This window comes from Macrotis lagotis, chromosome 4, assembly GCF_037893015.1.
Source record: "Macrotis lagotis isolate mMagLag1 chromosome 4, bilby.v1.9.chrom.fasta, whole genome shotgun sequence".
Classification (NCBI taxonomy): Eukaryota; Metazoa; Chordata; class Mammalia; order Peramelemorphia; family Peramelidae; genus Macrotis; species Macrotis lagotis.
Window position 1 is genome coordinate 49,408,782 of NC_133661.1, and position 23,747 is coordinate 49,432,528.

The 23,747-nt window shown below is 48.5% G+C and overlaps 2 protein-coding genes across 6 annotated transcripts; one reads left to right on the forward strand and one right to left on the reverse strand.

Moving 5' to 3' along the window:
• The first annotated feature begins 959 nt into the window (after positions 1–959).
• MPI (mannose phosphate isomerase) lies at positions 960–13,622 on the forward strand. 2 transcript variants are annotated; one of them, XM_074232726.1, is made up of 8 exons: positions 960–1,000; positions 7,161–7,288; positions 8,547–8,744; positions 9,330–9,471; positions 9,895–10,077; positions 11,057–11,230; positions 11,851–12,059; positions 12,478–13,620. In XM_074232726.1, the coding sequence occupies exons 3-8, from the start codon at positions 8,547–8,549 to the stop codon at positions 12,694–12,696; spliced, it is 1,125 nt and encodes a 374-aa protein (XP_074088827.1). In that variant the 5' UTR covers positions 960–1,000; positions 7,161–7,288; the 3' UTR covers positions 12,697–13,620. The 2 variants fall into 2 exon arrangements, with proteins under 2 accessions (XP_074088827.1, XP_074088826.1); XM_074232725.1 differs by lacking the exon at positions 960–1,000 and adding an exon at positions 8,110–8,187 and having other exon boundaries at positions 7,199–7,288; positions 12,478–13,622.
• On the reverse strand, positions 1,441–23,472 carry FAM219B (family with sequence similarity 219 member B). 4 transcript variants are annotated; one of them, XR_012477769.1, is made up of 8 exons: positions 23,353–23,472; positions 23,060–23,159; positions 22,240–22,327; positions 19,729–19,806; positions 19,279–19,327; positions 16,312–16,598; positions 7,624–7,748; positions 1,441–7,439 (listed from the first exon to the last, which is right to left on the reverse strand). XR_012477769.1 is itself a non-coding variant. In XM_074232727.1 (6 exons), exons 1-6 carry the CDS (start codon positions 23,470–23,472, stop codon positions 16,431–16,433), a joined length of 603 nt encoding a protein of 200 aa, XP_074088828.1. In that variant the 3' UTR covers positions 14,046–16,430. The 4 variants fall into 4 exon arrangements, 1 of the variants encoding a protein (XP_074088828.1); XR_012477768.1 differs by having other exon boundaries at positions 1,442–7,748; XR_012477770.1 differs by lacking the exons at positions 1,441–7,439; positions 7,624–7,748 and adding an exon at positions 7,757–13,740.
• Positions 23,473–23,747: the final 275 nt, after the last annotated feature.

The window sequence follows — 23,747 nt, forward strand, 5'->3', positions numbered from 1 at the left end:
GGGAGGCCCAGATTGGGCAGTGGACTGAGCACCAGTCCTGGAGTCAAGAGGACCTGAGTTCAAATCTTAACTCAGAACTTAATACTTACTAGCTTGACCGAGTCACTTAACCAGCCCCATTGCCCCCGCCCAAAAAATAAACAAAAAAGAATTGTATGTCAGGGATTCTTCAGCAAACAGAAATCCCAGATCTGCACAGAGGCCCCCAAAGCTGCGCTTCCACGGGGAAAGTCAGATCCTTTCCTCCCTGCTCCTCTCTCTTCCCCCTCCCTCCTCCCCTCCCTCTCCCTCCTCCCCTCCCCTCCCCTCCTCTCTCCTCCCCCCTCCCCCTCCCTCTCCCTCCTCCTCCCCTCCCACCTCCCCACTCTCCTCCCCCTCCCCTCATCCCCTCTTCTCCCCCTCCCCCTCCCCTCTCTCCTCCCCCCTCCCCTCCCTCCCCTCCCCCTCCCTCCCCCTCCCCCTCCCCCCTCCCCTATCCCTTCTTCTCCCCTCTCCTCCCCCCTCCCTCATCCCCTCCTCCCCCTCCCCTCCTCTCTCCTCCCCCTCCCCTCCTCTCTCCCCCCTCCCCCTCCCTCTCCCTCCTCCCCTCCCCTCCCTCCTCCCCCTCTCCTCCCCCCTCCCTCATCCCCTCTTCTCCCTCCTCCCCCTCCCTCCCCCTCCCCCTCCCCCCTCCTCCCCCTCCCTCATCCCCTCTTCTTCCCCTCCCCCTCCCCTCTCTCCTCCCCCTCCCCTTCCTCCCCTCCCCCTCCCCCTATCCCCTCTTCTCCCCTCTCCTCCCCCTCCCTCCTCCCCTCCCCTCCCTCCCCCTCCCTCCCCCCCTCTCCTCCCCCCCCTCCCCCCCCCTCCTCCCCCCCCTCCCCAGGAGCCCCCCGGGCTGAGCCTCCGCCCGGACTACATTTCCCGTGAGGCCCCCGCGCCCCGGGCGGGACGTCCGCGGCGGCTCGGGGATCCCGGGACGTGCCGGGGAGCCGGGGGCGAGCATGGCGGGACCATCAGAGAGGTGACCTCCGGGCGCGGGGCGCGGGGGCGCGGGGCGGGTGGGCGCGGGGGCTCGGACTCGGGGCGCCTCCGTGGCACCCCTGGGCGGGGGGGCGGGGGGGCGGGGCGGGGCGCGGGGCAGCTGCTCCGTCCTCGCCGCCTGGTCTCTTCCGGCCCCTGCCTCAGTCTCCCCGTCTGTAAAGTGGGGATCCCGCCAGCACCCCCGCCCCGGCCCTGGGGAGATCCAGGGGGAGAATGTTTGTAAAACGCCGTGGAAACTTCTAGCACAACCTAAAAAAAAAAGGGGGCGGCTGGGTGGCAGAGTGGGTAGAGCCCCGGCCCTGGAGTCAGGAGGACCTGGGTTCAAATCCGGCCTCAGACCCTTAACAATGACCTAGCTGCGTGGCCTTGGCCGCTTCACCCCACTGCCCTGCAAAAACCTAAAAAAAAAAAAAGAAAAGAAAGTTGTAGCACGGCATGATTTGTGGGGCTCCCCCGCGGGGGCTCCGGCCTGTGCTGCCCCCGCGGAGCAGAGACCCCCGTGCTGACCCTTCCCTTCCCAGGGTCACCTTGTGCCTGGCACCCGAGCAGTCTCCCTGAGCCCTCCCCGGCACCGGCTAGCCTGGAGTTGCAAGTAGTGAAAACCTCGTCGCTGATGGTCTTTTACACATTTATTACAGATTTTTTCAAAATTTTTTAGCATTTTTATTTAAAATTTTGAGTTCCAAATTCTATTTCCTATCTTTTCCTCTTCCTGAGATGATAAGCACTCAGATACAGGTTATAGATATGTTCAAAACTGTATTTTCCTATTAGTCATTTTGTACAAGGAGACTTGAATAAAAGAAAAAGATGAAAAACGTGGTGCTTCAGTCCTCCTCTGGCAGAGCCGAGACCGGCGCTTCCTGGGAGTCCTGGGCATCGTGCTGGGCATCGTCCTGGGCATCGTCCAGGGCCGGTTTGGCTGAGAAGAGCTAAGAGTCCCATTGGCTGCAGTGTTGCGGTGACGGGGCCCAGTGTTCTGGGTCTTCACTCAGCATCAGTCCCTGTCAATCTTTCCAGGTTTTTACCAAGTCATGCTGCTTGTCATTTCTGGCAGCCTCACCACAGCTTGTTCAGCCATTCCCCAAATGATGGGCATCCCTTTGATTTCCAATTCTTGGCCACCTTTTTTTTTTTTTTTTTTTTTTTTTTGCACAATTAGGTCCTTTTCTCCACTTTTAATCTCTTTGGGATATTGACCCAGCAGTGGTATTACAGGATCAATTGACAGTTTTATTGACCTTTGGGCATAGTTCTCAATTATTCTCCAGCAATAGTGCATCAGGGTGCCAGTTTTCCCACATCCCCCTCCAAAATCTTAACATTCCTTTTTTGTCATATTAGGCAATCTGATAGGTGAGGAGGTACCTCAGAGTTGTTTTAAAAAGCATTTTTCTCTGATCAATTGTGATCTTTTTCATTTTTTCATTGATTCCATTGATATCTTGAGCTTTTGTTCTTTCAGATGAATTTTATCATTTTTTCTAACTGTAAATTTTTGAAATTTCCATATGGCTCCAAACAAAATAGTTACAGGTATAATTGTCATGGAGTTGTCATTTTTATTATAATGATTCAGCCTACCATGAGCAATGAATATTTTTCTACTTTAGATCTGTGAAAAGTGGTTTATACTGTGTTCATATAATTCCTGGATTTCTCTTGCCATATAGACTCCCAAGTATTTTACATTGTCTACAAGTATTTCAATTCTCTTTCTGTCTCTTGCTGGCTGGACTTTTTGTTGGTATATAGAAATGCTGATAATTTATGTGAATTTATTTCCTACCCTGAGATTTTGCTAAACTTGTTAATTATTTCAACTAGTTTCATAGTTAATTCTCTAAGATTTTTCTAAGTATCAATTTGGAGCTTATAATCTAATGGAAGGGGCAGCTAGGTGGCACAGTGGATAGAGCACTGGCCCTGGAGTCAGGAGTACCTGAGTTCAAATCTAGCCTCAGACACTTAATAATTACTTAGCTGTGCGGCCCTGGGCAAGCCACTTAACCCCCATCGCCTTGCAAAAACTTAAAAAAAAAAATCTAATGGAGACAAGTACACCCAAAAGGAAGCAGGAAAGGTAGCTTGGTAGTGGGGAGACTAAGGGGTTTAGGGGGCATCTTGTTTTGTGGAGGGGGAATTTATATTAATACAAAGACTGTTAGTATTTCTCAAGTACCTACTCTTTGTTAGACTAAGTCCTTTGGATACAAAAGGAGGCAGAAGGGGGTACCTGCCCTCAAGGAGCTCACTATTTAAAATTGGAAAATTAGTCAATATTATGACTTCTACCTCCTTTGATTCTCTGCTCAGCCTTGAGGGTTGGTCCTTGTGGCATCTTCATCAGCACTCCTAGGTGCACTCAAGCCAAGATTTTCCCCAACTCCGCTCCAGAACTTACCCCCTTCAGCAAAACCCTCCAGTGCTACAGAAATGTGAATTGTGAGGAAGGGCACGTTAGGACTGTCACCCTTCCCTGATGCCATATTGTGATGATGTGGAGGTGACTCATTGGAGGCCTGCCAGCCACCTGCAGGCTCTGTCCCGGAAGCATCCACTCTCTTCCTGAGAGTGAGCCTAGCTCTCTGGCCCTGGGAAAAACATTTTTGGGTGGGTCCCTTGCGGCCAATTTGAACTCAAAAGAGAGACTATGGACTAGAGCCATGGAGGGGCCTCAGGCTTCTTCGTTGGAGGGATGAGAGGCATTTGGTATCTGTGGGAGAACTTGAAGAGGAAGAAATACCTTCTCCCAGAGCAAGTTAGCACCTTTGCCACTTATGACTTTAAAGCTGAAGTGTTAAGTGTATTCCCTCAGAGTCCAACTGCCAATAACATATTTCTCTATTGACTTCAATGGGAAAGTGCCTCTTAAATTCTCAGTATTGTAATTTCTTCAGAAAAAATATTTGTTAAAGTACTTCTTTCTAGGAAGGGGGTCTTGCAATGAGGAAAGATAAAACCCCAAAACTCTCAAGAGCTAGAAAGGTCCTTTAAGGGTCATTGTTTAAAATTGGGGTCTGCTTTCATTGATTAAGTGCCTGCTGTATACAGACATTGTAGTCTAGCAAAGATAAGACAACACGTACTTAGAGAACTCTAATCTATACTAATACAAACTAAGTACATTAGACAGGTACAGATCTACTGTCCTTGAGATTCTGGGGGGATGTGATTTATAAACTGAAGAGACTTCTTGGAAGGAACCATTTGAATTGGGATTCAAAGGTCAGAGAGGATTTCAACATGGGGGAGGACCCTATGAGGAGAGATTCTAGCTAGGAGTACTTGGGCCATACTTGATAAATGTTGAAGGCTCTATAGTGGTAGAGAAAGGTTGGACAACACTCCGTGCTTGGTCTTTGAAGGGAAGGAAAGGAAGATAGGGTCAGAAGGGTAAAGTGAGGCCCTGGGTTGAGAGTCTGACTGGGAGAGCTACGGGAGGAAATTAGGTGAAGAGAGTAGACTGTGAGGAAGATTTATCAGGCCTGGTGTCCCTGACAGGGTCTACTTAAGTACTTCAGGAAACAGAGAGCTCACTACCTCATGAGCGTTACTTATATGAGATGACTAGAAAGGCATTCTATGTGATGAGATCTTTTAAAGTCTCATGAGAGAGAGAGAGAGAGAGAGAAGGCAACTATTTATAGTAGATAAGTCAGGATTCAGATCCAGCCTTAGACACTAGCTGTGTGATCCTGGGCAACTCAGATTACTCATTGGTAAAATGAGCTGGAGAAGGAAATGGCAAACCACTCTGGTATCTTTGCCAAGAAAACCCCCAAACTGGGTCATGAAGACTTATAAACAACTGAATAATAACAGTTGGGAGAGAAGGAAGGTAGGAGATTAGGAAATGGAGGGGAAGAAAAGAAACAAAAAATTTGGAGGCCAGACAGGTTGATGTCATTGGTTTAGGGCACTCCAGAATGAGGAAATTCCTCCACCAATGCAGGATATACTTTCTCTTCTCTTCTCCTTCAGTCTGTTCGGAGTTGCGTGAAGCATGAGAGGCAGAGTGAATTGCCCAGGATCTCAAAACCAGGAGTTGCCAGAAACAGGACTTGAAATCCAGATCTCCCTGACTCTTGAGACCAGCCCTTTAGGCCCTAACTCTCTCAAAAACAAACCAAGAAGCACATCCTGTCACATTCAGTACCCATTAACAACTAGAGTCATGAATCCCCTTACTCATACAAGTCTGATTCCAGAAATTAAGGGGCCAGTTTGTGCTCTAGCCCACATTGGAGTCTTGAGGAGTCCATGGGTTAGGAGGGACAGTAACACAGATGACAGAGAATACAACAAATCAAGTCATGATAATCATGGATTTGTTGAGCTAGGAGAGTCTTTGAGATTGGGCAGTCTAGTTCCATTTTATAGTGAAGGAATTTGGAACCTAAGGGATTTGCCCAAGGGGCTGTGGGGAATTTTTGCCAGAGCTAGCATTCAGACCTAGGCTCTTTCTATGGTCAGTGCAGCTAAAATGACAGGGAGAAAAATGAGACCTGTGGGAGTTCAGTTTGCAGGCACACATAATGTGACGCCTTCTGTAGTTACTAATCACACAGTTCAGAGATACAACACTCACAAATATCTAGAGACACAGTACCACCCACTGGTCACATCTGTGGGACAATGGAGAGTCTGCTGAGTGTCTGGGGAACAGGAGAAGACAGGAAATCTCTGAAGACAGGGAATCTCCTCCAAGAGACTTTGTGCCCCAAGAACACCACTGGTTCCCTGGGGTTGGGCCTGCAGGGCAGGTTTGAGCTTCTCATTAAATAAATTGACTTGGGCTCTGTGAACTTTATTGAAAGAAATAGTTTGATAGGAAATAATTTTCATAGCCATTGTTTCTGATAAAAGGCCTCATTTCTAAAATATTTAGAGAATTGAATCAAATAAACATACAAGTCATTCTCCAATTGATAAATGGCCAAAGGATATGAACAGGCAATTTTCAGATGAAGAAATTAAAGCTATAGTCGTATAAAAATATTCTAAATCATTACTAATTAGCAAAATGCAAATTAAAACAATACTACCTTACACCTATCAGATTGACTAAGATACCAAAGAAGGGAAATGACAAATGCTGAAAGTGAGACACTAGTGCATTGTTGGTGGAGTTGTTAACTATCCAGCCATTCTAGATAGCAATTTTGGAACTATGGCCTATGGAACTAGGGCAATAAATACAGCAATACCACTACTAGGTCTGTATCCCGAAGAGATCATATAACAAGGGAAAAATCCCAGGTGTACAAAAATATCATAGCAGCTCTTTTTGTAGTGGCAAAGAATTGGAAACTGAGGGGATGCCCATCAATTGGGAAATGACTGAACAAGCTGTGTTCTCTGAATGTGATGGGGTACTATTATTCTATAAGAAATAATGAGCAGGTGGATTTCAGAAAAACCTAGACTTTCATGAACTGATGCTGAGTGAAACGAGCAGAACCGAGAGAGCACTGTACACATTAACAGCAGCACTGTGTGATGATCAACTTTGATGGACTTAGCTCTTCTCAGCAATGCAGTGATTGAAGAGAATTCCAACACCTGTGATAGGAAATTCCATCCACATCCAGAGAAAGAACTATATATGGAGTGGGTTTTTTTCTTTCTTGTGGTTTTTCCCTTTTGTTCTGATTCTTTTTTGACAGCATGACTAATGGAAATGTGTACCATGATTGTGCATGTATAACCTATATCATATTGCCTGCATGACTTGGGAAGTGGGGAGGGGAAAGGGAGGAAGAAAGTTTTTCAAAAATAAATGTTGAAAACTATCTTTACATGTAAACAAATTTTTTAATAAACTTAAAAAAGAAAAATACTTTGATAACTGTTTCAATATAATTTGTTTCCCCTTTAATCCTATGTACTTTATATCATTAAAAATATTTTGAGGAAGAGTCCATGGGCTTTACCAGATTGCCAGAAGGGTCCAAGACCCAAAAAAAGATAAAAGCTCCTACTTTAACAATGCAAGTACCTTCTCAGAGAATCTGCTAAGAGCCAGTGAAAACAGCTCTCCAGTTGGGCTGGGCCTGACCCGCAGAAGGCCAGCATCTTCCTGCTCACCTCCCCATGAAGCACTAAAGGTTGGGATCACCATCTGCTTCTCCCTGCAGTGTTCCTCTTGTCCTGCCCTGTTCAACATTATGCCTGGGGGAAGGTGGGCTTTTCCAGCGAGGTGGCCCAGTTGCTGGCAAGCAGTGATCCACTGATCCAAATTCAGGAGGACAAGCCATATGCAGAGGTGAGGAAGACCCAGCGGCCCTGAGGTCTATCAGCATCCCTTGGTTACCCACTCCCCTTTGGCAGATGATAGAAAGGAGGAAGTCTGGCCCACTTAGTGCTTACAGATTGAAAGGTGGCATCGACACAACAAATCTACCAACAGAAAGGAACTGGGAAATTTGAAAAAAACACAATCAGAGGTTGATTATTTTTTCTCAAAATTCTAGCACTCCAAAATTGATTCCCTGTACGGAAAATAGGATGGGGTGGGGGGCAATGGAAAGGCTCATCAGATGAATAAACATCCCTTAGAGCTGTGCAGTGTCTGATATTTGACCCTATCAACCTTCTCACCTGTGGGGTCAGTAGAACAGTCGAAATGGAGTTCCTGAGAAGCTAAGTGATAGGTTCAAGGTGACTCCTCCAAATTAGTGAGAGCAGAATTCTCCAGGGTCCTCATCAGTGCTGTGATTGCCCACCTGATGATAGAATCAGGGCTCAAACTCCATTCTCCTGACACAGTCTGGGATAACTCCTAGATGTTTGGGAGCTGATAGTGATCTTGGTTTGAGGTAGTTGTAATTAAGGGAATGATGGGATTACCATTAAGATAAACTGAGGCACAAGGTTTCATGCACATTCAGTTTAGTGGTAAGGCTCGAAATCACTAATAAAGGGGGTCTCAGTTCCTCCAACAGTCTAAAGACCATGAGGAAGGCCTTACTGGCCTCTATATGGTTTGGGGAAGAACATAAAATATAATAATCAGTCACAAAGTCTTTAGTATCTTAGATATTGAAACACACAACTAGCAACACCCTCCTTCCATCTTGTTGCTAGGGAAAGCTCATTGGTGGTGTCCACCTGCATGGAGAACAGGCCAGACTTTCTTGAAGGACAGCCAGCATTGTTGCAGAGGTAACAGACTTCCTGGCACCCACCTGCATCTTGCAATGCTAGTGAGATCACAGATCTCCTTTAATTGTATAATAGCAGTAAGATGTGAAGAGACAATACATTTCTTTGAGTTGAGGTGATTTAGGGGACAGCTGAATTTTAAACTAACTCAGGGTGAACATCTGGACTCAGGAACTTCCAAATTCAACTCGGAGACAATGAAACATGGCTCAGGCAGTTAAGAGAATAGAATCAAATAGACAGTCACTACTAGATTTTCTCAGGGGTCTATCTGCTTGTGATGTCAGCTCGATCCTCTGCATCTAAGCAGTAACTCACTGTCACCTTTCCTGTCTGACTATTGATTCTCTCCTGTTCAGATGTGGATGGGAACCCACCCCCGGGGTGATGCTATGATTGCTGACACTCATATCTCTGAGAAGACCCTGGGGCAGTGGATCACTCACAACTTGACTAGCTTGGGGCCCCGTGTCAAAGAAACCTTCCAAGACCTGCCTTTCCTCTTCAAAGTGCTGTCTGTCAATAAGGCCCTTTCTATCCAGGCACATCCCGATAAGGTAGGAGCACAGGGACCAGGGACAGTGGGGGTAAAAGGAAGATTTTATTTTCAGGATGTTCTCCCATAGCAGCCTTATCATCCTCCACCTAGCTCTCCATGCTTGTCCAATTCCTAGCTCAATCCCAGTTGAGTTCTCTGGCTTTGGCCAGCAGACCACGTCTGAGTATCATCCTCCACTCAGAATGTGTAGCTTGCCCTGCAGCTCTCATCTAGCCTAGACATGTTCCAAAGGACCGACTTTTTGCTATGGGGTCTGTTTACAGTGACAGGGACCTCATCTTACAAGTACAGCTGAGGTCAAGAGACATGAAATGTTCAGTGAGCTGGAACCAGAATGCTCCTGTGTCCCCATATCAGCCCCAAGACTCCCAGTCAGCACAAGGTGATAGCATGTGGGAGTCAAAAGAGGTTTAGATCCCATTGGGGGACCTACCTCAGGGCTCCTGGCAAGGTCCTTAGTTGACTACATGCTGAGCGAGACCTTCAGCCCCTGGAACTCTGAGGGGAAAGTAGACTGGGGCAAATCTGGCTGCCTGAGGGCCTGAGGTTGACTGCTTTCTTTGTCTCCTTGACTCTCTTATAGGAACTGGCAGTGAAACTTCATTCCCAGGCCCCTGAGCACTACCCAGATAAAAACCATAAGCCAGAGATGGCCATCGCCCTGACCCCTTTCCAGGCCTTATGTGGCTTCCGACCTGTCCAGGAGATTGTGGGCTTTCTTCAGAGTAAGGCTAGGCTGGGTCAAGGATAGTAGGGTGGGCCTGTGGCTGTGGAAGAAAGGGTGACCACCAGGAATCTGAGGGGAGCATCCTAAGGGCCTCAAAAATATTTGGGAGATCTTTTCGGATAAGATGTTACTCGACATCCATCCTAAGATCATTTGAGATTGATTTTGGCAGTGTAAAGAAAAGTGACTCTCAGTCAAGCTCTCCTTGGGGCAGGGCTGGGGAGGCTGTGAGGCCTAGGATAGATAGTCCTGAGAAGCAGAGAGGGCTGGGAAATAAAAACCACAGGCTGACCAACAGTTTCTTCTCTTGCTGACTTGTTCCAGCAGCCCTGGGGTGGGGGGGCTGTGTCCTTGCCATTTCCAGGGGGGCTAGGAGGGGGCCCAGTGCTGGTGTCAGATTCCCAGACTCATCTTCCTGCAGAGGTGCCAGAGCTCCGGACACTGATTGGTGATAAAGCAGCAGAACAGCTGGAACAGAGTGTGGGCCAGGACCTCCAGGTTACCTCTTCTGCTCTTCGGGTCTGCTTCACCAAAATGATGAAGAGTGAAAAGGAGGACTTTAAGAAACAGCTCAACATCTTGGTGAAGAGGCTCTCCCAGGAAGGTTGGAATGGCTTTTTTGCTTCAGTGGGCTCAGCTTGCATCTTGAGTCAGTCCATTCCCTGTCTTTACACTGTCTTAGTGGAGAACCTGGGATGTTCTAATGGACTTGTCATTCTTTTTTCCCAATGAGCTGTTGGGGTGGGCACTGGCTCTTGGATATTTTATTTTCAAGAAAAGTTGCAGATTAATTGAATATAATTAATTAAATGAACTTTCAGTGTAACATTTCATTTAGGGCCTCTTGTGCTCAGCTGGCCCTTGAAGAAGAGGAGCTCAGAAATACTGAGAGTACAAAAAAATAGCACAAGACAGGAGAAAATCACATACGTGGTTGGGTAGTGTTGTGAGCAGCCAGAGTTTTTCTCCTGTGGTAGCCAGGAACTGAGGCAAAGACGAATAGATTATAAAGAATCTATGTTGAAGTGTTGGCAGAACATGTCTTTGTTCATGCAGGTTTCTTTCTTATGCTATCCTCTTTCCTACCCATACTTAAAAGCTTCATTTTAAGTCTGTCTGTTCCTCTCTCCCTGCCCCCCCCCCAGTCCTCCTTGACTCTCCCCTCCCACAAGAATAGTTTATCTTTCAGTCATGCCTGACAGTTCATGAAACCTTATTGGATCTCACAAGTCTGTGACATTGGAGTATTGTCAGTATTTCCATTTGACACATGAGAAAATCAGGGTTCAAGTTAAATGACTTGTCCAAAACCACCCAGTCTAAGAATGGCACTGCTGAATCTAGAACCCAAGCTCTTAGTGATTCTAAAATAAGGGAGTCAGGAAAAAAAAGTCCAGACTCACTATCTGATGCACATGTCATAAGCTGCTTTGGTTACTGTGGTTACTGCTCTGGAAACATCTTGGGTGCCCTACCACCCAAGGTAAAAGGCTTGTGGTTTGTTGCCTGGGAGAGGAGAATGATGCTTGCATTGTGGAGGGTCAGTGGCCTCTGACTTGCTTCTGGCATCACTTTCCATCTAGTGGCAGAAGGGAAAGACGTGACAGACAGTAATGGGATGCTCCTCCTGAAGCTTCATGAACAGTATCCTGGTGACATTGGCTGCTTTGTCATCTACTTCCTGAACTTGGTGATGTTAGAGCCAGGAGATGCCATCTTCCTGGGGGCCAATGAGCCCCATGCCTACCTAAATGGAGGTGAGTGGGAGAATGCAACCAGGGCCAGGTGAATGGGCCTACTGGCTAGTTTCCTGTCTACAGGCTTGGAGTCTTCAACCAAGTAGGATCTAGTGAGCAGGGCCATAGAGAAATGTACAGGTATCTCCGTCCACTAATTGTGCCTTGCTTTCTCAAAGATCCTGTGCCTCATGGCTTTACAATTCCTTCTTACCACTTTGTGAGTAGTAAGACTTTATCTTGATCCCCTAAAATAGTAGCATCAAACTCAAATAGAAGTGGATCCCTCTGGGCCACATTGACTTAAAAACCACTAGTTAACATTAACTATGGGGTATTGTATTTCGTTTTGTTAAACATTTCTCAATTATATTTCAGTCTGGTTCTGGCCACTGGCCTGTGGGCCCCAAGTTTGATACTTTGCCTTAAAGTAAAGCTGGGCAATGAGGGTAAATACAGAGCTAGGCAAAGATGAAGAGATCATAAAGGATCCAAGTTAGTTAACACTTCCCTTGGAGAATTCTTTAAGGTTTAAGGACACAGGGGAAAGGCTGCCTCCTTCAAAGGTAAGAAGATTACATTTCCTATAAATACCTAATGGTTTGGTCAGGTAAACTGTTCAGTGTATCCTCTCTTTCCAGACTGTGTGGAGTGTATGGCATGCTCTGACAACACTGTTCGGGCTGGCCTGACACCCAAGTTCATTGATGTGATGACCCTCTGTGACATGCTCAACTACACGCCAGCCCCAAGCAGTTCAAAACTCTTTCCTTCTGTGGCTGATAGAGAGGACCCTTATGTCTCCATCTATGATCCACCTGTACCTGAATTCACAGTTTTACAAATTAAGGTGAGCTGGAGGACCCTGCCCCAAATCCAAGGACCCTCTAGCATGAATCAGACATGGTGAAGAGAAAGTTGGAGGGGCTATCTTCTTAAAGCTTATTACCAGGTCCCTAGGCTATCACTGCCACAACCAGCCTGTCCCCTTTGTTCTCCCTGTCCTCTGGGTCAACAATGGACCAGTGAGTTCAGACAGTGGCAGATCCCACTCCCTGTTTGGTTTCTTAGTTTTTTTTTTTTTGCAAGGCAAATGGGATTAAATGGCTTGCCCAAGGCCACACAGCTAGGTAATTATTAAGTGTCTGAGACCGGATTTGAACCCAGGTACTCCTGACTCCAAGGCCGGTGCTTTATCCACTATGCCACCTAGCCGCCCCTTTTATTTTTTTTTCCCGGTTTGGTTTCTTATACTTCTCTTCCCATAGGTTCCTGCCACCATCCGTTTCTACATGGTTGCCAAGATAGAGTCAGCCAGCATCCTACTGGTGGTAAAGGGAAAAGCAAAGGGTAACGCCCTGGGATCCAATGTCGAGTTCTCCTTGCAGCGGGGCACCGTAGTCTTCATTGGAGCCTATGAGGTTCTCTCATTGCAACTCACTTCAGAGGACGATTTGATGATGTTCCGAGCCTGCTCTCTCTTCTAGCCTGCCATGACTGGGCCTCACCTGACCCCCTGGTCTCTGGTCAGCCCTGTCTCTAAGCAGCTACACAAAAGTAGACCCCAGAATCATGCCAGTCGTGTTCCGTTCCTTGCTCCACAACGCACAGACATCTGGAGGAGCTGGGGGAAAGGACCTATTCTGTATGGGAGGGGCAACAATCTGTCCAACACTGGAAAAGGGATATACATGCTATCTTGAGAGGTATTGAAGCACGTGATTAAATGCTGACTGTTCCTCAAAGAGACTGCAGGATGTTGGATTGACACCTCTCCCCACTCTAAGGTTCTAGGATTCACGTGGCACAGGGGCCCTCAGCTGGAGATACTGGGTCTGAGAAACCTGAGCAAGGCCTTTCCTCCCCCTAATTTGCCTGTTTCTCATTCTGTAGTGTGGCAGGTGGTGGGCTGGTGGCCAAGCACACTCCTTAGATGCTGGTAGTGTCTCCACCACTGGACATGATGCCATCACCCTCTGGGGAGGCAGGTTGGTCTGATCCAGATTCAGCTGGCTTGTCTTCCTCTCTCTGACACTCATGCTTCTAGAAGGCTTCCACCAAGCTTGTGTGGAGCTGACACAATAGTTCCCTTTGGTCTTAGTTCCTGGTGTTCTCTTGATGTTGACTTTAAGCATCCATGCCATGGGAGGAACTTTTTTCAATGTTGATCAGCATTTCCCAGAGCTGTCTAGAGCTGGGGTATGTGTGTGTGTGTGTGTGTGTGTGTGTGTGTGTGTGTGTGTCAGGATCTGATAGAGGAACTTGAACCTGGGTCTCCTCGAGTGGGCTCCCCAGGAGGCTATACCAGGACTGGGGAGGTGGGTGCCCCCATGCTGAGTCAAGGATGGCAGAATGAGATGACTTTCCAAGATGCTAGAACTGATGTCAGGTCCAACAAACAACAGACATGCTGGGGAACTGTTTCTTTTCTATCATGGAAGCTTCAGAGTCGTGAGACCTGTGTTGTTTTCTCTTGTAACTTGGGTGACCAGAGTCCTCAAGACAGTGCCAAGCTGTACAGAAGAGATTTCCTGTACCAATGAAAGCCCGGGTCAATGCCAGTTTACCCTTCCCAAAAATTTCAGGGCTAAGAGTGAGCCAAATAAGGGGAGGTGCCATAGGCCAGAGTTAGCCCCTTACTGACACTGCAGCTACAGGTGAAGTGCATGCCAGCGCCCCAAATTCCTAGTTCCAGCAGGGAGGACTCAAGATCCTCCTAGGATGGATCCAAAGGTCCAGAGTTTTCATCTCATCTGGGGGCTTATGCTAGTAGCTCCCACAACACTGACACACACATACACATACATACACACACACACACACACACACACACAGGTTCTATAGCATGAAGAAATTTATTAATATTATAAACTCTGCTTGTGATAGAAAACACTAAGCCAACCAGACACATCTCTGAATAGACACACTATTTACACAAACATGAACCTGTCCCCAGACTAAACAGCCAGTCTTCCAAGGGCACTGATTGTCGCTAGCAGACCACCAGAAGGCAAGTGAACCAGAGCAGCCTGTCCCTGGTAGGGCGGGAGCTGGGCCACAGTCATTCCAGACAGATGACGTCTCGGTGACCCTGTCCTTCCAGCTTCCTGGTCCAAAGGAGTCCCCACTGATGTATGAGGCAGGATGGACAAGAGAGGCCCTTTCCATGGCAATGAAACAACCAAAGAAATAACAGCCAAGGCCTAAAGCTAGGGTCCCCACAGTGCCATAAATCTGAGGAAGGACCCTGGAGCTGGCTCGCAGTCCAGGCTTGTCTAGCCTTTCATTCCACTGAGGGACCCTCACTCAAGTCCTTCCCTTACCTCACCAGAAGCCAATATGGTGAGCACGTAAGCTTACTTTCAACACTCCCTTGCCCAGCCTGTCCTACATCCTTTGAAGGCTTTTTTCTCCACACTCACTTTTTTCCTCCTTTACCAAAAAAATACATAAAAACACACAACAAGCCATAGCACAACACTGGAAACACATATGCATACAGCTCCTCAGTGGATAGATGGCTATAGTGGAACAACTGCCCCCAAAGGGATCTGAGGAAAACAGGCCAAAATTAGTGTTTAGGTTGTCCCTGAAATCCCCCTGGTCTTCTCTTGTCCCATTGGGATTTAGCAGGCCCAGCAGACCCTCCTAGGGACTGACAAGGCCAGTAGAACAACAGATTAGTGGAGTCCAGAGACTCTGAAGCACCTTTGAGGGCTGCCCCAGGTCCTTTAATGTCCTTCAGACAGATCCATGAGACCAAGCATTGACTTGGTACATGAGGCTCCCAAAATTTATCTGGGTGGAAAGGGTCAAGAAAACAGTCTGCAGCTCAGGAAGAGTCTGTGTGGAAGATGGGCCCAGGGAGCCAAGAGGAGTTTCCTCCATGGCGCACATCTCCCAATACAGTGTTCTAGCCAAATGGAAATCCAGAAATCCTGCCCCCCTCCAAAAAAAAAAAACTGAAGCTGAGTCCATCTGCATCTAAACAAAAACCTCAAAGGACAAAGCCCAAAGTTTTCTATAAAAATGTCCCTGGGTCCTTCTGGTTGAGGATTTACACTCCTGAGTGGAAATGAAAACCCTCAAATGTCCACTGGAACCCCCAAACTAAGCCTGCCTTTGAGTACTTGCATAAGAGGTGATGGGAATATGAGAGGCAGGAGAGCCATGAGGAAGAAATCCAGCTTGAGGATGGTCAGGCCCTCTGATTGTGTGCTTCCTTCCCCCTCTTGTCTGTCTCCTAGTTTCTATTCCTTGAGCTAAACCACCCTTTAGTGTGATTCCAAATTTCTTAACATAGAATACAAAAGCTACTGACCAGTCCTCTTCTCATCAAAGCTGGAAGGCAGTCCCCTCCAAATAGTTGAATGCTGTCAACTCAGGAAACAGGCAGGGGAGCCAGGCAAGAACAAGGCCCAAAACAAGACAACCCAAATAAATAAATAAATAAATAAATGCGAGTTGAAAGGGAAGAAAAGCTAGCTGTGCAGAGCAGCTGCAGCACCTGCCTATGGGGTCTTGGCCAGTCACAGTAATTTCACAACACCCATGAACTGGAAATTGGTCATCACTGTGGGTCGTAGCCAATACTTCCAAAGCACTGGGGCTCAGCCACCAGGGGCAGGCCCAGTCAGCAGCACCTCCAGAGATGGTGCACATTTCCCTATGGAAGGGCAAGTCCACAGAGGCTACCTTGGTCCTTGCCAAGACCTATGAAACTTCTGTCAGAATCCCCAGGGACCAAAATCCCCTCAGCTAAGAGTAGCTGCTCTAGCTCCTTTTCCTCACCTTATCACAGAATATCATCCTGAATACCCTATGCCCAGACCAACATTCATTGCACTCAAATCATATGTGGGTTAATTTCAAGACCTGATGACTTTTTTCTCTAAAACAAGACAAATTTGATTTTGATTCTTAGAATCAAAAAATACCCCTGCATTTCCCTCCCTCTACAGAAAAGCTTTCTCCCAATATGACTTGCATCAGAGGGAAGCTGTACGTCATCCCCCTAAATTCCATGGACTTCCCAGCTGAACTCTGCCCTTCTGAGCCTTTGATCTGAGAAACAGTGGCAGAACTTCCTGCAAGTCACTGACCTTCCTAAGTGGATGTTTGGCTCATGATGAAATCTGGTGCTGACAACTCTGCCCACCAGGGAAGGAGAGGACAATGCTCTTAAGGTCCCAGGGAAGCTACTGCCCCAGGTGGGCACTGCCTACTGGACAGTACAGGAGAACGTTTCCCCGAGGCAGCAGCAGCAGCAGGTGCAGGATGAAGAGGCCATGGGCTTGGGAGGAATGAGGTCTAGATCTTCATCATCCGGCATTTCATCCAGGTGATAGCCGTCTTGCAACAGTTGCCGGTTCAGATCCTGATTCACCTGCTGAGGGAAGAGGTCGGGATGATTAGAAGCCAGGCTAGAAAGTAAGGGTAAATGCTGTGCAAAAAAAAATGTCATGCAATCAATGGCCAACTGCTATTGCTTTCTAAATCATGGCTGGCATCTTGGCCATGCTGGCCATCCTAGAGTCTGGGAGCTTGCTCTCTATGTGACCTGATCCCAAAGAGCAGGGCAAACATCCCCTCATGCACCCACAGCAGTCACTGGGCAGGGTGCTCCCTGGCATTCTGTGAGAAGGAAATGACAAGCCCCAGATCCCTACCCCATAAACACTGATTCACTGGAAACCCAGGTGAGGGAGTATAGGTCACCACCTTTTCCTGCTTCTCTACCTAGAGGCAATTCTATTCAATTTGAGAAACACGATGTGTCAGGCTCCTAGAAACTGAAGATCCAAAATCAGAATGACCCCATGTAGACGGAGAAGCAGATGGACAAAATCTGTTCCTGTGATTTAGCTGACAGAGGGAATTCCCTAGTAGACTAGTGACCTATCCAGAATCACTTGAATCCTAGTCTTCTGGGCTCCCAGATCAGGTGCTTACTGAAAAAGGAGATAAAGTATATACAGAAAAACATAAAAACAGAGGGAGGGAGGAGCACACTTTCCTAATTAGCAGGAAGCTGGGGTTTCCAAGAAAGAGCACTGCAGACAAGGCAGAGAGAGATTAGGCAAAGGTGGGGGAAAAGGCCTAATGTGAGCTAGGGGAACAGGAAGGCTAATCTGGCTAAAAGGCAGCCTTTGTATGGGCAGCCTGGCCACAGAGGCTGGAGTAAAGAGGAATGGGCTTCAAAAGTCCGAGGCAAGAGAAATCCCTTAAGCAGGTGAGTGACACAGCTGGCCTTGTGCTTCAGAAACAAAGTTTTAGCAGGTGTGTAGAGGACAGTCAAAGGGGAGAGAGCCTGGAGGCAAGGAGACCAAGAAGAAAATGACTACGCTAGGTAAAACAAGAGGGACGGTGGGAAGGAGGACAGAGTGGTGCCCCTGGAAGACCCCTGTTCAAGCCTGCTTCTGAAACATTCTAATCCTGGGCAAGTCTGCCTCACAGAGAATGCAGGCTGCAGAGAAAAGGCCAATTTGCCTTGAGAGGGGGAGTCCTTCACCCAAGGAAATCACACCAACCAAACCCCAGTCTGAGTAAGAGTTAATGAAAGCCCAAACCAGGGTCCTGTGTGTGACTGGAGAGAAAAGAACGAAGGTCAGAAATAGGTGGGAAAAGTGAATGCTTGGAGGATGTAAGTGGGGCTGCATTAATAAATCAGCATTGCTCTGGGGATATAATGAATATAGGCACTCCATGAATAACCAGTCAAATGACACAGGACAGAGGGATGGACTTGCAGTCAGAAAGCCCTTGAATTCGGGGGTGGCTAGGTGGTGCAGTGGATAGAGCACTGGCCCTGGAATCTGGAGGACCTGGGTTCAAATTCAGTCTCAGACACTTAATATTATTGCCTAGCTGTGTGACCTTGGACAAGTCATTTAGCCCCATTGCCTTGCAGAAACAAGAAAGTCTTGAATTCGAATCTAGCTTCAGACACTTCCTGGATGCATGAACCTCAATCAGCCCTAGGTTCCTCATCTATAAAATGAATAAAAAGGGGCACTAGGTGGTGCAATAGATAGCACATTAGCCCTGGATGACCTGAGTTCAAATCCGGGCTCAAACACTTAATTATCTAGCTTAAGTGACATTGGGCAAAAAAAAAATAAATAAATAAAATAGAATAGATAAAAAGCACCTCTCTCATGGAGCTGCTGTAAGGATCAAGTGAGATGCTCACATAAAGTATTCCAGGCTCCTCTTCATTAGAGAAGCCACGTGGTCTACTCCACAACTAGATCATCTTACAAGCCTGGAATGGATGGCATACAGGAAGCAGCAGGAGGAAAAATTTCCTACTCCAGTTCCTAATGAAATCCTGCTGCCCTGGCGTAGGCAATGAGCCAGGTGCATCCCTCCCAACCCCCAGGAACCCTTTCCAAATGGGAGCTCCCCCAAGTAGGGACCCTGGGCACCAAACCCAAGGAGGCACTTCTTAATTTGCCTGCTGAGTCTAATTATCTCATTTGTTCCTCCCAGCAACCCTGTAAGTGAGAGATTATAGGGATTATTGTCCTCACTTCACAAAGAAACAAACTAGGAGCTCAAGGGGAGCTGGAATTTGTTCTTGCTGTTCAGGCTCCCCGAGTCCTACCAACAAACCATGTGAGGGTGGACTCTTCCAGGGTTCCCTCTGGAAGAGGAAAATGCCCAGTCTACTGTACCAGAATCCCAAGAGCCCCCAGGGGTTTCTCCAGAAGCCCTGGGCTCTGCTGGATGGGATTATTATAGTATACTAAGGCGTTTGGACCCCTCCCTGAAAATTTGCTGGCAGCTGTCCTAAGGCAGAGAGCTCACCACCCAATCTTTCAGTATCACATCACAAGACATTGAGACAGACTGTCCTTCCAAAAACCACATGCTGTTAACAGCCAACAATTGCTGGGGTGACTCAGGGTCCAAGTGGAGGCCCCTCTTTTGCACTAATGTGACTGCTTGGGGTACAGAGGGCTCCACACAAGACAGAGCAGGCTCTGAAAAGATATGCCATCTCTAGAGCCCCACTCAGTGAAGCTGGGGGAGAGAGGATTCCATACAGCCAGGGAATGCAGACTTGCCTCTGCAGAGGAGTATCCTGATGAGTATCTGGATTCCAGTTCTCCATCACTAGGAAAAGAGAAAGATAATGAAGCACAGGGATGAGAGCACCATCTCAGGATCCATTACAGGCAGATGGAGAGGAAGGCTGTAGAGGTCCCAGGCCTCAGAGGCCAACTAACCACCTCATAGCTTATGGTTAGCACTAAAGAACCTCCCAGACCTGCAAAGGGGCACTCGTGGTTGCCCCCTCCTTCCACCTATTGATTCAAGCAACTGTGCTCCACTCTTGGACAAGTCTCATAGTTCAAACCAACATAAGGATGGCTCAACTCCACCAAATGGAGGAGTTCAGAAGCCAAACCATTCCCCATAGCTCCTATTCTCAGAAAAGATGGGGGCAGAATCTAGGCAAGTATTCGGTGCCTCTCCCCAAGTTCCTCCTCGTCTGAGAAAGACAAAAAACTCACCTGTCTGAATCAAGAGACACCAGGTTTTCATCTGCACTTTGGTTGAGGGCAGTATAACCCTTGTTAAACTTCACTGACCTGAGAGAACATAGGGATAAAGGTCAGAGGTAACAAATGGAATGAAGTAATGCCATCTTATATAAGAAGTCAAACTATAACTGCAGGACAAGTACCCTGATACCCTTCCTCTAGCCAATGTGTGACCCAGCTGCACTGCGGACAGTCCAAAAGATAAAAGATTCCTAAACTGTCTGTTATGTGGCTGCTAGACTGATGCTCAGTTTAGGGGTATATTCTTTGAATCAGAGAGCCTTCAAGTCCAAGGGAGACCTCCCTCCCAAACACGAGGTCATTTACTAGCTCTTGGTGCAATCCAACCAATTTTGGGACACTTCTAAGTGCTGAAATGTTCAATGTTAATCATTTATTTAGACAGTGAACAGACTAGTAAAGCAACATATGATAACATAAAGATCAATGAAGAAGCTGGAGTTCTGATCCCAGGTCCCAGGTCTCACTGGATGACTCTGGACAAGTTACTTAACTTCTGCTTGGTTTCCATCTTTGTAAAATGAAGGTTTGGATTAAAAATATGACAATAGCCCCAGTATCTGTATAAGTTATTCGCTTTGCTCTTTTTTACTATTTAAATTCTTGAAAGGGAAGTCAATCCTCACTGACACCATTTCTCCACAACCTATGTCTCCCTCCTCAAGCTTGAGCAAACCATTCACCTTCCATCTCCATCACTCACTAAATCAGCTCTCCCAAGAGCGAAATTCAATGCCCTATTTTCTATCTTCATCCCTCTGGCCCCCTTTTTAGCATCTGACACTGTGGGGCCATCCTCAGTCTCTTGAATGCCTCCTCTGAGGCTCCTCTTCCACTTCAACTCTCCAAGGTTGTCTCTTTGGTCCTCTCCTTAATAATCCTTCTATGAAGGTAGTCACCTCTGTGACTATGGCTTTCACCTCCAAAACCTCTCTCCTAGGCCCTAATCTGCATTTCTCACTGATGCCCCAATCTCATTCTTTGTCAGAGGCCTAGAAATTAAATCCATGTTCTAACTACAACCTGTGTGATGTTAGGCAAGTCACCGATGCCCTCTCTAGGCCAGTTTCCTCATCTGTACACTGACAATGTGGGCTTAGGTGGCGTGGACGTTGTTCCAAAGACTCAGGCATGCCAGGGAGCTGATGTGTCTAAAGTTGGATGCATCAACTCTGCCTCTCCTGCTGACTTTATCCCATTTTATATAGTTGTTCTGCCATTCTCTCATGACCCCAGCTTCTTTGACTGTTCCCTCTCCCAGCTTCCCACATCCAGACATTCTCTCCTGTCCAGTCTACCTCTGATGGATGCTCACTGTCTCTCACTAGAGAAAACTCTTCAAATAGTCTTCCCAGCATCCTATCTTCTGCCATTTCTCCCATCACCTCTCCACCCACCCCAACCTGACTAGGACATCACTGGTACATCAACTTCATTAAGGTTGAGCTCTGATCACTTCAGTGCTCAAAAGCTTTTGGGGACTCCCTCCTGCCTACAAAATAACTCCTGCACCCCAAGTCTGGTTCTACTCTCTGCTGGCAGCCTCTCCTCTGCACCTCTAACATAATCTGTACATCAGCCCAAGCTTAGTCAAGTCTTTGGAATATTCTCTGTCTATGCCTCACAAAGGCCCCCACAGACACTACTTCCTACACCTAGAACAATCTCTTTTTCTTCCCATTCCTGCCAGTTCACAATCATCTTTTCCATTAAGTTCTCCCTTATCCTCCCAGGGAGAAGTCATGGAATGAATCATTTATTTAGATCGGGAAAGAACCTGAGAAGTCAAAGGAGTCCAACCACTCTGATCCTTCACCCCCGGTACAGATTAAAGGTCTGACTCTGATGAATTATGATGACTTCTTGTTCACACTTAAGTCCTAATTACATTTTATTTTGCAAGTGTTAACTGACATTGATTTAGTGAAGAACTTTACCTATAGTAACTCCTTTAAATCCTCACAATACTGTGCAGGATTTGATTGTACACATTTTATTTCCCTACTAGATAATAAGCTCTCTAAAGCAAGGATCAATCTCTTTTCCCTTTGAATCTGCTCTTACATATAGCTCAGGGTCTCTTTTTACAGATTCGCAGAATACCAAAATGTTAAGTGTCTCTTATGGAAACATGTTCTGCTCCTCCTACTCTCCTTTCCAATAATTACCTCCACCATAAACAAAGAGAGGGAGAGGCCCCAGAATCCAATTCCTTTGCTTTGCAGGCTTCTCTCTTAGAGAAATATCACCTTTCATTTATATAACTCCTTGATTCTAGCATTTTTTCCCATCTATATCATATCATTCACCACAGAAAAAATGTGGGCACCACTTGAATCTAAGTACCTTCAACTTCCCCCTCCCGATAGCTCTCCTGCCTAAGGAGTCCATCCTAATAGCCATCCCTGAAAATACCCTAGCACGGAAAAATAGTGGAACAAACAGGGAGTCAGAAGGAACCTTTTCCCTGAAGAGCTGGGATGATGTGAAGAGGTTCCCATCGTGCCTTTCCTCCGCAGGACAGCCTTTGCCAGATCCCGGTGCTTCTCTGGAAAATTAAGAAGCCTAAATCAACAGGCTCTCTTTTCACAAAGTCCCTACTCTCACACCCAAGGGGGTGATCAAAGATGTACTGAATGTTCCCTCATTTTGATATAGTGAGGCAATCTCTGAATTGAATAAAATACAATCAGATTAATGTTGTTGATATAGCAACGCACTATACTATGGGAGCAGCGAGGAGGCATCCTAAACAGCCCAAGGCTCTTGGAAGAGCCAAGGACCACGCTATAGTGCCTGGCCTTTCTCTCCCCAACAGGCAAAAAGGGGAGGCGATGGATCCTTGGATATATCGGATCCCTCGGGTGAGAATGCACCCAGGCTCCTTCCCTCCCGCAGCAGTCCCCCGGATCTTCCTTTCTTTTCCTTTTCAAAATTGCCCTTGTTTACACAGAGGAAAGGTGAAAGTGAGAAAAGGGATCTGGCCTTCTGACAATTTGGCAAGGGGGCCTGCCTGGGTCTGGCAAGGGAGGGAGAGCTCTGGTCTTGCTGGGACGGGGGGGGGGGGGGGGGGGGGGGCGTGGGGGCCGGCCGGGGGGCGTGGGGCCGGCCGGGGGCCTGGGGCCGGCCGCGCCCTCCGTACTGGGACAAGTCTGGTCTTCCTGGGGCCGGCTCCTGGCCGGCGACCTGAGGGGGGTGAAGTGGGGGCCGTGCCCCGGCCTCGGGGGCTCCTCACTGGCCCTGCGGCTGCCAGGGTGGGCGAAGACCGAGGGGCACTCACGCAGCTTGGCCTGGAGGGAGGGCATCCGGGCCACGAGGTACGGGCCTCGCCTCTCCGCCGCCTCCGGGGCCCGGTCCGGCCTCCTGTGGGCGCTCACGGCCTGCGGGGGCAAGCACAGCCCGGCTGGTGGGGGCGGCCCGAGTGCCAGCTGCGGGGCACGGCCCGGGGGGGTAGGGATGGGTGGTCCCCTCCCCTCCCCCCCGCCGGGCCCGCGCTCCGCTCCCCTCCCCCCCCCCGCCGGGCCCGCGCTCCCCCCTCCCCCCCCGCCGGGCCCGCGCTCCCCTCCCCCTCACCGCGCCGCCGGGGGCCCGGCCGGGCCGGGGTCGCGGGGGCTGCGCGGGCGCGGCGGGCGCCGGCGCGTCGCGGGGGTCTCGCGGGGGCGGGGGCGGCGGGCGCGGGCCGGGGGTCGCCATGGGCGGCGCGGGCGGGCGCGGAGCGAGGGCCGGCGCCGGGCGCAGCCCCCACGTGAGCGCGGCCCCGCCCCGGGAGCGCGGGAGCGCGGGAGCTCGAGCCTCCTCCGGGAGGGGCGGGGCCGCGGGCAGGCGGCCGTGACGTCAGCGGGGCCCCGCCCCGGGAGCGCGGGAGCGCGGGAGCACGAGCCTCCTCCGGGAGGGGCGGGGCCGCGGGCAGGCGGCCGTGACGTCAGCGGGGCCCCGCCCCGGGAGCGCGGGAGGGCGGGAGCTCGAGC

Excerpts from the sequence above, each read along its gene's own strand:
- FAM219B (XM_074232727.1), bottom strand. The coding sequence starts at position 23,472 with ATGGCGACCCCCGGCCCGCGCCCGCCGCCCCCGCCCCCGCGAGACCCC. Across the intron at positions 22,328-23,059 it reads CTCCCTCCAGGCCAAGCTGC|AGAAGCACCGGGATCTGGCA; the intron begins GTGAGTGCCCCT and ends TTAATTTTCCAG. Across the intron at positions 16,599-19,278 it reads CAGGATACTCCTCTGCAGAG|CAGGTGAATCAGGATCTGAA; the intron begins GCAAGTCTGCAT and ends CTCTTCCCTCAG.
- MPI (XM_074232726.1), top strand. The coding sequence starts at position 8,547 with ATGTGGATGGGAACCCACCCCCGGGGTGATGCTATGATTGCTGACACT. Across the intron at positions 8,745-9,329 it reads TCCAGGCACATCCCGATAAG|GAACTGGCAGTGAAACTTCA; the intron begins GTAGGAGCACAG and ends ACTCTCTTATAG. Across the intron at positions 11,231-11,850 it reads CCATGCCTACCTAAATGGAG|ACTGTGTGGAGTGTATGGCA; the intron begins GTGAGTGGGAGA and ends CTCTCTTTCCAG.